Source organism: Oryx dammah, unplaced genomic scaffold (genome assembly GCF_014754425.2).
Source record: "Oryx dammah isolate SB20612 unplaced genomic scaffold, SCBI_Odam_1.1 HiC_scaffold_19, whole genome shotgun sequence".
NCBI classification, from domain to species: domain Eukaryota; kingdom Metazoa; phylum Chordata; class Mammalia; order Artiodactyla; family Bovidae; genus Oryx; species Oryx dammah.
Window position 1 is genome coordinate 19257314 of NW_024070203.1, and position 14806 is coordinate 19272119.

General features: G+C 38.8%; 1 protein-coding gene across 2 annotated transcripts in view; it reads right to left on the reverse strand.

The window, feature by feature from the left end:
* The window catches only part of KHDRBS3 (KH RNA binding domain containing, signal transduction associated 3), a 159060-nt gene that overhangs the window by 98040 nt on the left and 46214 nt on the right, over window positions 1–14806 (reverse strand). For both annotated transcript variants that reach the window (XM_040262080.1, XM_040262082.1), the window contains exon 2: window positions 7798–7916. In XM_040262080.1, coding sequence (XP_040118014.1) covers window positions 7798–7916 — 119 coding nt within the window. The remainder of the gene's footprint in view (window positions 1–7797; window positions 7917–14806) is intronic.

The window sequence follows — 14806 nt, forward strand, 5'->3', positions numbered from 1 at the left end:
CAGGGCCCCAAGATTTAATGAACGCTACGAGGGGCAATGATCATTGCCTTATCACAGAAAAGGCAACTTTTAACACACCAACATGACTGTCAAATATTTACTACTCTATGAAAAACTTAAAGACAAGATGACTTCTATGAAATAGTCTTCCACCAGTAGCAGATTCACAGATTTTTAATTATCTGCAGTTCATTATAAGAGAAAAACAAGAGCCAATCTTAGCAAAGAAAGTTTCCTGAGCTTTATTTCAAACTCCAGAGGAAACATGCTTTTATATACACTTTTCTCTTCTCCCTCGACTCTTAACTGAAGAACTTCTGTGAGACAGTAAATATATCAAATTAAAATATGCATATAATAGGAAAAGATTTAATGTAAGAACCCATATTAATATAAAGTTACTAAAAATAATATGTAAGCATTAGAATGCTTTAAGAGATTAAATAACAATGATCAAATTAAGAAAATTAATAAATTTCATTTAAACCTATAAAGTTTAAACCAGTACAGTAAATCTTAAAATTCACAGTAATAGTACACAGATATCTCCTAAAGTAACAATCTGGGGTATGTTTTTCCCCCAAAATGGGAATGTGTTTTTTAATCTAATTATAAAAGTGACACCAAGTCATTATTAAAACATTATAGTATAGTAATATGTAAAGTGAAAGTTGTTCAGTTGTGTCCAACTCTTATGACCCCATGGACTCCATGGAATTCTCCAGGCCAGAATATTGGAGTGGATAGCCTTTCCCTTCTCCAGGGGATCTTCCCAACCCAGGGATCGAACCCAGGTCTCCCACATTGCCAGCTGAGCCACAAGGGGAGCCCAAGGATACTGGAGTGGGTAGCCTACCCCTTCTCCAGTGGATCTTTCCAACCCAGAAATTGAACCAGGGTCTCCTGCACTGCAGGCAGATTCTTTACCAACTGAGTTAATCCAGGAGCCCTATGTAAAGTAGAAAACTTCTAAACAAGGGCTTCCCTTGTGGCTCAGATGGTAAAGAATCTGCCTACAATGTAGGGGACCTGGGTTCAATCCCTGGGTCTGGAAGATCCCCTGGAGAAGGAAATGGCAATCCACTCCAGTGTTCATGCCTGGGGAATCCCACAGACAGAGGAGCCTGGCGGGCTATACCGTCCATGGGGTTGCAAAGAGTCAGACAGGACTGAGTGACTAACACTTTCATTTTCAAAGTAGAAAACGGCACAGAAGCCTACCCTCCAGAAAATAAGCGCTCTTAGGATTCAAGTTAGTTTTTTAAAAAAATAAATGTTCAACTAGAATTTTATCTGTTTTACATGTTCCTTCTCCTTTTTTATTTAACAGTATGATGGAAATGGCAACTCCAGTATTCTTGTATTCTTGCCTGAAAAATTCCATGGACAAGAAGAGCCTGCAAAGAGTCAGACACAACTCACAACTGAACAACTAACTGAGCACAAAGTAAAGACAATCTTACCATAGCAGTAGAGCATGTATGTATAATGATATATAGAGATAAGATATAGCTTAATTGTATATAACAAGTTTTTTAAGACTTTACACATGGTGTTCCGACTGATAAAGTTTAAAATAATTAAACACCTGGAGAGCCACCTCAGACTCTAAAGCAGTCCCCATTGGCCAACCCTACCTTATACTAATATATACAGTGACAGGGGCAGCCCCTGTACACAGCTCCCGTATCACTTCACTTGTAAATCCTTAATGGAAACCTGCACATCATATTGCAATTACCCTGCTTAGCCAAGGACGGGGCTGGGAGTGTCTCAAACGCCCTGTGCCCCATCTCCCTCTGTCAGGGCCACCCCTCCCTCTCCCCGCCTCACTTCTGACCCCTCCCCTGCCAGCTCCTTCACAGCCTTAGGGAAGGCTTCTGAGACTGTCACATGATCCTGTATCCTTCCAGAGCACCCCAACACTGAGCTCCTCACACTGTATTATACTCATTAGGTGATTCATCTCTATGCCCCACAAAACTTAGAACTTCTTGTGCAAAAAAGCAAATTTTAATCAGTTTGTTTTCCAGGCACAATTCCTGCCTCAGAGGAGACCCTCCATAAATGTTAGGTATAGGAATGGATAGATGGGTTCAATGATGAAGAAACAGTTTATTAAAAAAAAAAAAAATCAATGTAAAATCTAAACCACAAGGCATTCAGGGTCCTCATAGATTGCATGCCTTGTTCCAATGGAGATTTGGCACTTAGGTTAATTCTTACATCTAGTCACTGTCCGGAACCAAGAGTTAGAGTTTACCCACAAGTAATATGGAGGAGAATTTCTACAGCTTAAAGTCTTTAAAAAAAAACATTAAACAGTGTTTGAGTTTCATACTTTACAAGCTTGCACACATACTCAAGAGAGCAAATGTACTTTGGGTTTGAACATTTGAGGACTCATCTCCAATGCTGTGCCATTGAAAGAGTGTTGAATCGGTTCATTAAGAGAAGAGAAATTATTCAGTTAATGGAATCACATTAGATGGAATTTCTCTGAACAGGTATGGTGCCCTTAATTCCACACCAAGCTGCCCGCCCACTGCTACATGAGAGGGGCGAGTACTGCCAGCTTCCTCCAGCTCAGCCTATTAACTGATACCAGCATCAAAGTTTTTCTTAGAACTGATGTGAGTGCTATATTAGCCTCTACACAAGGCTGGCTTGAGATTCAAATGCTCAATTTGCTACGCAGAAATTTCCTTTTCTGCGTTCTGAAAGAAGATTTCCAAGCAGCCTACTTCAGACATTATAAGGACTTGAAATGGACTCTGCTCTCTGTGAGACACAGCAATTATAATCTGTCTTCCCCTATTCTCCTCAAAGCTGACACTGAAAAACAACATTTGAGGTTTATTTTATATACTAAGCTCAAACACTTTCTGTCACCTCCTTACTTATACACAGCAGTGTTAACTTCAGATTAAGCATTTGCTCGGCTATGAACTCTTTAGAGATGGGGACAGAGTCTCTGCACCTTTCCTCCTACTGTATATGGTGCATGTAGTCCACATCAAGCCTGGCAAAATAATTTATTAAAGTTGCCATAAGCCATGCTTTGCTTAGTAATTAGTATGTCTATAAAATGTTCATAATAGTTTTCTGTTTACTAAAATGTATATCCTCAGTTTTTCAAGTAGAGCTAAGTAAGTTCCTAATAGGCTGTCTATAGGTAAACAACCATAAACTCTTAAATGTGGAACAAAATACAAAAAGCAACCATCTAAAGTCTGTAGAATGCTCAAAATCAAAGAGATTTTATAGAAGGGAGTCAAGACTTGGAAGAAGGGAATGGCCTGGGTGAATTTACTGATTGTAGAGCTTTTTAGCTGAGTAGCAGAGTTTGAGGCAAACACAGTGCTGAAATCAATGGGAGGAATGCTAGAAATGACAGTTAGACTTGGGGAGCTCCATATTTTGTGTATAAAATCTGCCAATCATGTATGCCAAAAATAAATGTAAAAGTCCAACTAAGAGGTAAACTAAGTTCTGCATTCCCATCCAACAATTTGCAGTCTGAATCCAAAAATATCAACCTTCCTCAAAGAAAGAGAACAGAATCCAGTTTCCACAGTGTAGTACAATGTTACAGTATACAATCCAAATATATATGATATTTGATTCATATATAAACATATATATTTGAAATATTTTCATACCACCAAACTCCAGGCCCAGATAGCTTCACCAGTAAATTCTATCTAATAATAAAGAAAATACAGCACCAAACTGACATATATTCTTTAGAGGTGGAAAAAAAAGGAGGGGACACCTCTTCACTCACTATATAATTTTATATATATAAATATTAGTCTATGTATACTTTTATTATAAATATATATTTATGTATAAACATATTTACATAAATTTATATAATATTTTATATAAATATATATAGGTTATAGGCCACTATCACTCAGGAATACAGAAGCATTTGAATCCAACAATGTATAAAAAGGATAATATGTCACAACTTCACTTTCACTTTTCATTTTCATGCATTGGAGAAGGAAATGGCAACCCACTCCTGTGTTCTTGCTTGGAGAATCCCAGAGACAGGGGAACCTGGCGGGCTACCATCTATGGGGTTGCACAGAGTCAGACATGACTGAAGCGACTTAGCAGCAGACTTTAATTCAGAAATGCAAAATTGGTTTAATTTATTAACACTATATTAACAGTACAAAGGAGAAAAATCTTGTGCTCATTTTAGTAGATGCAGAAAAGGATATTCAACAAAAGTCAGCATCCAGTCAGAATCAAATAGTCAACAAAGCTAAAGTAGAAGAAAACTTCAAATTCCCACAGCTGTTACCAAGCTTACTGGTAAAATATTGAATGTTTTCCACATTGATGTGAACAAGAGAAAAATGCCTAATCTCACCACTTGTACTCAAGCATTGTACTAGGGATCCTAGCCAAAATAATAATACAAGATAACAATCAACATAAAAATTGGAAAGAAAGAAGTAAACTTGTTTATGCAGATAATATGATTATGTACATAGCATACTCTGAAGATTCTATAAAACAATTATGAGAACAAGTGAATTTTAGAAAGGTAGCAGAATACAAGGTCAATATACAAAAGTTTCTATTAGAGGCAAAAAATTGGAAGAGAATATTTCAAAATATTCATTTTACAAGTGTTCAAAAGACATAAAATACTTTTAGAAGTAAGTTTAACAAAAGACAAGACCTTTCCCCTAAAAGTGATGGAAATTAAATGGAAAGATACATCATATTCAAGGAAGGGAAGACTTAATATTATTAAGATGTCAGAGCTCCCTAAATGGATCATCAGAATCAACACAACTGCATCATAATCCCAGAAGAATGTTCTGCAAAACTAATTCTTAAATTTATATAGAGTTGCAAAGGATATACATCCAAACAACCCTGGAAAAGGACAAAGTTTAAGGGACTACATTACCTAACTTCACGTCTTACTATAAAAAGCTACAATGATGAAGACTGTATGGTACTGGCATAATGATCCATAAATAGACCAATGAAACAAATCAGAAAGTACAGAAATAGATCCTCACTGAACACAGTCACCCAATTTCCAACACAGGTACCAACACAGTCAGTGGGAGGAAAATATTTTTCAACAAATGCCATTGAAAAACCTAGATATCCATATAAAGAAAAAATGAATTGACTATCTCATACTGTACACAAAAACTAATTTGAGATGTATCACAGATATAAAATTAAAAGCTATAATGTTAAAGCTTTTAGAGGAAGTGGAAGAAATGATCATTTTAATGCCAGGAGCCAGCGTGAGGAATCCCGCCTGTGGCAAAGGTCATGAGGAAGGAGGCTCGGCATACACAAAGGCGGGATCGAGCCTCAGGGGTCCCCCTGGAAATTCTCGAGCATCTACCCCCAAACCAGAGTCTGCCTGCTTTACTGTGTTATGCTTTCCACCTACTCTTCTGACATTAACAGGGGGCTGTCCCCCCACCACCTGTTTCTGGAAAAAGTTAATTTAGAGCTTTTAGATAATAAGTCTCCTGGGCATAATAAGAGTGTTTCAATCCAAGACTCTTACAGCGGCGCATGTGATTGTTTGCGGCTTCCCGACCGCGAGAGGCACAGGAAGCTTAAAACATTCTAGGAATGTAGGGGCTTCCAAGGAGTCAAAATCATTAGAATAGGACTGATTAAGGGTTTCATTTGTTGAGCCAATACTTGCTGCCAAGTTTTCATATCTTTTATTTGTAGATATAGTGGTATATAGAAAAAGCAGGTAGTAGCCCTGGTATTAGCAACATTAGATCTTTGAGTTAAGTACTTTCTTTGTTATAACCCACTGCACCTTTGTTCTACAGGAATGTAACTTTATTTAGTACTTTGAGGGTGATACAGATTAAAGAAAAAACACTTCAAGGGAAAATGAGTTTTCTGGTTGATAGACATTTATCTAGGAAAAGAGCCATAAAAATGTTAACAGGCCCCCTGGCCAGAAGATGATGTAAAATCACCTGGGACCTTTTGTACATGGGAAGGTATGCAAGAGGAAAGCCTGGTCTTGATAAGGGTCAGGACTGCTGCCCCTGTATAACTGCATATTCCATTATTTCTTTATGTACAACTTGGGGTATATAAGCTGCTTTTGAAAATAAAGTTGTGGGTCTGGCACCGATGCCTGGCTCCCCCATGTCATTCTTTTCTCCCTTTTCTGGCTGAATTCCCATCTGGAGCGTGGAGGCTCACCGAGTATACTTATTTGCCCTGGCTTCTAAGACCCACGCAAGAGGGAGCCCAAAGCAGGGCACCCTCCACTATTCAAGAAGGCGCCGGTGGCCTACGTAGACGGTGAAAGTTCCTTGTCTTGGAACTTTATTGGTTTTCCACATAAACCAAGTTATTCAGCCTCTTTTCTCCACTAATTTTCCTACTACACTATTCTTTCCTAATCTCTCTTTATATTTCTAAATAAATAAGTTTTTCCTGGCCGACTCCGTCCCCCCTTCGAATTCCCTGGATCCACCGGGGCTGGACCCCGGCATTTTGACTTATAAAGGATTCTAACATTTGCTTGAGATTGGCAAAGATTGCTTAGTTGACAGAAGGTAAAATCCTAAAAAAAAAAAACTTTGATCCATTACATGTCATCAAAATTAAAAATGTATCACAAAACTCCATTTAGAAAATAATAAGCAAGCCACAGGTTGAGTCAAATATTCACAAAACATATATCTACCAAAAGATTGATCCAGGAAATATGCCTTTAAAAAAGCTCCTATGACTCAATGATAATATACACAGCACAGAGAGCAGAAAAAGATCTCAAAAGAGACTTCAAGTTTGAAGATATATAAATGGCCAATAAATGCACACCAGATAATTAATCATCATGGAAATACAAATTGATACTACATGAGAATACCAATACCCTATCAGAATGGCTGAATTTAAAGAGATTGACAATATCAAATAAGAGTTTAGATATGGAATAACCATAACTTTGCATGTGTTATTCTAGAAATGTCACAAATACAACCGCTTAGGGGGAAAAAATTATGGCAATTTAATATAAAAGTAAATCCACAGCAATTTAAATCTTAAGTATTTACTAAAAATAAATGAAAACATATGGTCACAGAATGACTTGCATGAAATGTTCACAGCAATTTAATTTTAATAACTCAAAACTGAAAACTGCCCAGGCAATGGATAAACTGTGGTATATTCAGGTAATGGATTATCGTTCTGCAATCAAAAGAAATTAACTACTAATGTATACAATAGTATGCATAAATCATGTACAAAGACACGCAAAGAAAAAGAAAGCAGAGAAAAAAGCATCAATTTAGGCCAAATCTAAGATGATCAAGATTTTATAATTAAATAGGATTTAAAAGCATTTATTGTAACTGTGCTCAATGTCATAAAAATCAAACTTCTTTCTGGAATAGACAATTAGAGAATTTTTGGAATATTGTGCCAAGCCCAATGCAAAGCATTTAACATGGATCATCTTATTTAATTCTTATCAACCAAGCTTATCTTACAAATGAAAAACTACAGCAGGAAAAAGTTGAACCGTCTGTCTGAAGTCTGAAATATAACTCAGAAGATAATTTTTAAGGCTTCATAACTCACATCAAAGTCAAAGAGAAAGGATAGAATCATTAAATAAGGTTTTAATCAATTTTCAAAGTATGCATGTTGGGATATTCTGCGAAGGGAAAACATCTCAAGAAGACACTAAACAGAATCTAAATTAACCAAGCCCTCCCTTGTGATAAAGATTGACACGCCTGCTGTGCGCACCTGTCTTACCTTAGGAAACTGTTTTACAGGAATTAACACTTTCTGTCCCAGCTTCATGTTCTTATTAATCACCACATCAATGTACTTTTCTTCATCCTTGCCTTCTCCTTTTTGAAACTTCTCTATTTCTGTAGAGGAAAAACAGAAAACCACGAAGTGTCAGACCTGGAACTTCAGAGACTGGGGGTTCTCCTTAGCTCTACAGTGGCAAGAAGCCAAATACAGAATGTGGACTTCAGATGCCTACAGCTTGCTCAAGTAATGACATGTTCCCGTTTTATCGGTGATTCTTCACCAGTAAGTGGGGAAACACACACACGTACACACACACACATGTGCTCCAAAGTCAGGTCTCAATGGAGGGGAACAATACACTAGCTACAAACATAAAAACAGACTCTTTGAGGTCTTCTGGAATTCTCAAAAAAGGCTGATCAAACAGCAAAGAAAACCCAGAAAGCATTCTCAGTTTAGCATTACCAAGTACTGACAGCCCGCTCTACCAGCCCTGCCTGGGTCTCCAAGGTGGTTCCCACCAAGGATTCTCTAAGGAGCCATTAAAAGCCCTAGACAGCCTTGTGACAGTCATTTACCCAACAAAATCTTCCCACCTCACAAGTGATGAGCCCAACCACAAGCTCCTGGCTTTGTTAGTGCTCTCTTCTCTACTGGTGATGCTATTTTGATGCTCTCCATTTCACACATCGCCTTCAAGATTCAACCATATTAAATACGACTTTTTATGCAACTGTCACTTTCCTTGACAGGGCAGCAGAATCAGTCACTCCCACCACGACACTTACAAAGTACTCCATGCACAATTCTATTATCATTTCCAGCTTAGGCCTGCAGCTTCTGAGCAAAGCTTCTAAGGATAAAGATAATTACTAAATCTCCAAATACACTGATTATTTTGTTTGCTTTCTTGTATTATGCTATGCTTTGCTCCTGTAAAACTGATCATTCTATATAGAATCTGCATGGGAACAAGACACATTGAACAATATGTGAAATATAAACATTTACGTAGATAATTCTCGCCATTGTTGTTGGAAAGAACCTTTCGAGAGTACTTTTAATTTTGACATTTTTCTATAAATAAAATATAAAATTAAAAGAAAGTTTCTCCTACATCCATACTTCAGAGGTAATAATATACCATGTTATATACTCTTATTTTCCATAAATAAGAGTGTCTGTGCATGCAAACACAAAATAATTTGAAAACTGTAAAACTAATGGTGGATATGAGCTAAATTAGTTTGGTTTTCCTCAACAAAAAGCAATAAGTCACATGCCATTTGCTCCATCGAGTACAACAATTCATGAGTTCAGCTTTAATTAGTACAGGAAAATAATTTCTAGAAATATCTTTAGTAAGTTAGAAGATTTAACAAAATTAGGTTCACTGAAACTTCCTAGAAAACAGAATTTTTAATGTATAATACATCAGTCAAAATAGATTTAACTACCTATTTTCTTTTTATATAACAAACGCTTTTTAATAATTGTTGAGCACTGATAGGCACAATTTAATATTTAATTCCTTAATCAGCCTTCAAAATGTTACTCCTTGTATCAGTGATGTTTATCATTTGAAGCAACATGGAAACTAATGTTAGGTTAAAGTTAAGGTTAAAAAATTAGAAAGACTTATGTATTTTGCTATATATGAAAGTTTGAGAAATCCCTACTATTTTTAAGAGGGAAATAATTTTTTTAAAAGTAACTAATTTCCTCTCCAGATAGTCAACTTTACAAATCTTATCTTGCTAAAATACCTTGTTGCTACCTTAAGTAAGCTTTGAAATATGCTGAAATACTTCACTGTTTAAGATTTATTTTAGAAAAAAAAAAAAAAAAACAGTAAGGCCTGAAGCCATGTTAAAGCATGTAGGTGTGCTAGGCCTAACACGCCACACCGCACTTGAAACAGCCCCGCGCCATCACGGGCATCACGCAGGCCTGGTTACCTCACGGCTCTTCTACTTCTCTCAGGTCCCCGTGGCCCCCAGTGGTAAGATTCACAACTGGCCAAACTTCCGCTTTTCAGGCGCTGTTCAATCAACAGTTTGGCATTTTCTACTTGACTGAAGATCATAAGTAGGTTTATGTGTTCAGGATGTCCAATAAAGTACAATGCAAAATAATGGGAAGCAAAAGATGACTTATGAAATCTTGAAATTGTCCGTAAATGGGAGTTTCAAACTCTCAAACTCATATTACCACCCCTCTGGGCTTCCTTAGGTCAGGAAGGGGCTGGACAGCTACCAAGGTGGCGTTAACCTTTCAGTAAATTGGAACATATGAAGGCAAAAAAATCCAGCCAGATGCTCAAGGTCGAACACATAGGGGATTTGACTTTCACTAATCCCCAGATTACATTCGTTACATACAGTTTAATGTACCAATGCCATCTCCCAGCTCAGAAATAATAAGCAGAAGTGTGATTAGGTTTTAGATGACGTAGGGGATTAAAATGCTATGTTTTCAAACCATGGACACCAAATTTCTGTCAACCGGGAAAGCTAGTGTCAGTTATGACTTTTTCGGCTTTTGTTTTTCCTTTTTTCTGTTTCTGTCTTGGTTTAGTATAGAGCTTTCTAAGCAATGACCACTTACCCTACCAAATATGCTAAAATCCACGACTCCTCTAAGACACAGCCAAATACTCTTTGAATTTAAGCTAAATTTCAATATAAAAAATTTGGTAATGTAAATTTTCATTAAAACTGTTTAAATTCTCTCTCAGAATCAAGCACATAAAAACTGACATTTTCCTTTGTCCCAGCAACTCCATTTTTACAAATTTACCCTAAAGATATATGTGGATAGATATGAAATATTATATACAAATTTATCCATTTAAAGCACTGTCTTTAATAGTAGAACACTGGAAATCATCTAAATATCTAGAATTAAGAGCCTGGTTACATTAGCAAGGGCACAGCCAGTGAGATAGCATAAGTTACTTTACAACATCAAGAAAACTCTTCATGTTCTGATGAGAAAAAGTCTCCACCAAAGACACTGTTTGGACACATAGACACACAGACACAAGTCACAGTGTAAAGCAGTGTAAGACTATATGTTCATATTCACTTGTATATGTACAGAAAAGAGCTCCCTTCTTACCTATAAGAAACAAGTAACTGATTATCTAATTGTCAAGGGAGAAATGCAATGGATAAGAAACAGGAATAGAGACTTTTCACTATATTTCTCTTTTACACTGTTTGAAAAGTTTGAATCATGAATATTTTACCCTTTAAATCTGCATAAATTTAAAATTTTAAACACTTTTGTAGATTTTTTTAAAATACCAAAACAGAATAAAATATGAATGTATACAGGGATAGTCATGTTTCTATTTTGCATCTTGGCTGAAAATCCAGAGTTTGACTCTCCCTTGATCATTCATTTAAATCCTTCACTAAAATACTCTTTCACTGAAGCTGTGATAAGGATATACCTGGACTGCTGGTCTCACTTGAAGTAACACACGTGTTTCTGGAAACTACATGTACAGGATTTCACTTTGAGAATCCAAATGCAGCAGGGTTCACGCTATGAGGGTGAGAGGAACAGGGATCCATCCCAATCAGGTATCTATCCACACACTGACTGAGTTCTACACACGGAGAAAGTGCACGGGGTGCTGGGGACGGAACACACAGAGTCTGCGGGGCTACACGGACAAGCGCAGTGTGCACAGGGCCGAGAAGAGGGGCCAACAGCTCTGGAGCTTGGAGTATGGTGCAAAAAGCCAGTAAATGTGAGCTGAGTTCCTAGAGGATAAGGAACGGAGGCTGCCAGGCAAAGAGCTGATGAGTGGCCTCAGTGGAGTGAAGTAACCCTGGGTTACACCAGTCCCCTTTCCCTCATCTGACTGAACAGCTGACACATGGAGATTTACTTTTTTTGGTTTCCTTTTCTCCTTTAACAGTACAAAAGAGAATGAGTTACACAAGTAGTGGTGACAGAGTCCTGTCACCACAGAGCCAGTTAGTGAACAAGCAGAGACATGAACTCATTTTCCTCACTCCACAGCCTGGGTGGCTGCAGAAAGAAGCAGGGTGAGAACAGGGGCAGTTCTCCGTGGCCAACACAGAGAAGAAAGGAGGACAAAGGCATGAAAAGGCAGGCCAGGTTCTTAACGTCTGCATGGATCAGATCCTAAGGGTTCAGTAACAACAGGGGGATGCGGAAAGCAATCCGCTGAGGAGAGACGCCCTCCTGGAAAGGCGGACCTGAGCAGAAATGGAATAGATACAATGTGGGGAGACAGGGCAGATGACATCACAGCTGGAAGATAAGACAGTCTGTCCCGGGAACAACCAGGGAGGGCGGAACTAGAAGGGCTGATTTCTATCTGAAGTGGAGGGAGAGCCGTCAGAGGAGGCATCGAGCCCTCGGGACACCCCACCCGAGTAAACCACAGGTGCCTGCCTTGTGCTCCTCTCCCCTCTAGCATCCAGCTCTTCTTGGCTTCTGAAGCACCCGCTCACCGAGGCTAGAGCTTCTGCACTTGTCTCCCAAGACAGGAACACCTCGGGGGACTTTCCCCCTACAACAGCCTTCTCTTTGGTGCCTCTGCTAAATTCCACTTCCTAGAAAGGCTCTTTTTGAATTCCCAGACTACTTAATCAAAACAAAGTAGCATTTTCACCACAGGTATAACTTCCTATTTAATGTCTGTCTTCAACAGACTATCAGTGCGCCCGGCTACCCGCCCTTAACTCCTTTTGTGATCCTGACAATATATTGGGAAGGTTAAAGCATTGTTCACATTTTGCACATAAGGAAAGTTAGAAAATATATTTCTAAAAGCTCATACAATTAGCAAGGAACATACCATGACTCAAACCTCAGGTCTCCAGGGTGGAGTCACTTTCCCAACCCAGTCTATCAACAGGTCCTTAGAATATTTTGTGTAGCTAACCACACAATAAAGCCTATGGTACATAGTGCTTCTATAAAGGAAAAAAGCATTCTTTACAAAACAAGTCCATGAGAGAATGCAGTAATGAACCAACGAATTCCTGTGCTGAGCCCACATGGAATCTATCCTTTACGATCAGAAACTGTGAGTTAGAAACCCTGATACCCTGCAACTCTGTTTATTTCCAGAGCCTCTGTTCTTTCCTGGGTGAATGATCCAAAGAACTGTATTCCATGAAGAAACAGATGGCATTCAAAGTAGATAATCTGAAGAGAATTTAATTAAGGACCTATGTATAAAGATGTGAATATCCTAAAACAATAGCAAGAAAGAATGGTGTGGTACTCTGGGTTAGTTAGGAAGGAGGTATGGCTGCCCCAAAGCTGGGAAGCAGGATGGGGCAAGGAAGAAAGGAGACTGTGTGGAGGGCAGCCTGGCAAGGGTTATAATGTCCTCCGAGGGAAGAAGCCAGCCTGCGCTGACCTAACAGGGAGGAAGCTAAAGCACACACACTGGGACCTCACTTCCTTCTGCAGATCTGCCGCTGGTGGCTCCGCAGAGAGGGACCAACCCAAGCAGAAGCCAGAAGTAAGAGTGTCTGCTGACACATCCCTCAGGCCCCAGGCACAGAGCAAAGGAGGTGGGACAAGAGGCAGCAATCCAGTCCCCACCTTGGCTAAACTGAAGGAAGCTTTAAACAGAGCATCTGATGCCTCCTGTACATACAGAAGTTCCCATTTGTGCTGATCACATAAAACATTACACAGCAAAGTACTGAAAAGTAATGAAAACCATTTTGAAAGTGAAAGTCACTCAGTCATGTCCGACTCTTTGCTATCCTATGGACTATAGAGTCCATGGAATTCTCCAGGCCAGAATACTGAAGTGGGTAGCCTTTTCTTTCTCCAGGGGATCTTCCCAAACCAGGTCTCCTGCATTGCAGGCAGATTCTTTACCAGCTGAACCACAGGGGAAGCCCAAGAATACTGGAATGGGTAGCCTGCCATTATGGGGTCGCACAGTCGGACACGACTGAAGCGACAGCAGCAGCAGCAGCCTTTCTTCAGCAGATCTTCCGCACCCAGGTATTGAACCAGGGTCTCCTGCATTGCAGGCAGATTCTTTACCAACTGAGCTATCAGGGAAGCTCATTTCAGAGATCACTTATTATGACAGTACTAGGTAAATAATAATTGTTATGACTTTGTTTGCAAGGATTCACCGAGTTAAGGGCTATGCATTTGACTTGAAGTCTCTCTTTATTCTAATGAACCTATCTATGATAGATTCCCTTCACTTTACAGAATAAGACCCTGAGGATTCCAATGGGTAAGAAGCTTGCCAAGGGCTGGACAGTTCATAATCTCTTTAGAGGGATTCACACTTAAGTTTAGTTTTAAACTAAATATTAGCTGTTTAAAAGTTATTTAATAAACTTTGATCAAAGGTTCAGAAAAAAGTAAATAATATATTAGTCTGCACAATAAAGTTCTAGGGTAAACAGTAATATGGTCAAACCTTCCCCCCAGCCCCCTTGCCCAAGGACCTTAACTCTGTACAAACTTATTATAGGACAGGGGTTAGCCTGGATCTATCAGGAAACAAGAAGTCCATATAAACAGAATGATAATATCTACATGCTCAACATTCAGAAATCTATTTCAAAGTAATGTAAGAACCTAGCTGGAGGATTTAAAATGATCTTAAAATATATACTGGGCTTCCCTGGTGGCTTAGATGTTAAAGCATCCACCTGGAATGCAGGAGACCCGGCTTCAATCCCTGGGTCAGGAAGATCCCCTGGAGAAGGAAAATGGCAAAACCCACTCCAGTACTCTTGCCTGGAGAATCCCATGGAGGGAGGAGCCTGGTGGGCTACAGTCCATGGGGTCACAAAGAGTCGGACACGACTGAGTGATATTCCTAAAATATATATAGTGTTCAAAGCCCATGTAAATTCTATCTGACAGATTACTAAAATGTTACTGTGGCTGTTGGTCTAAAAAGATATCTTTTAACCTCCAACATGACAAACATTTTCACAAAGGAATTATTTTATTCAAGCAATCCAAACCT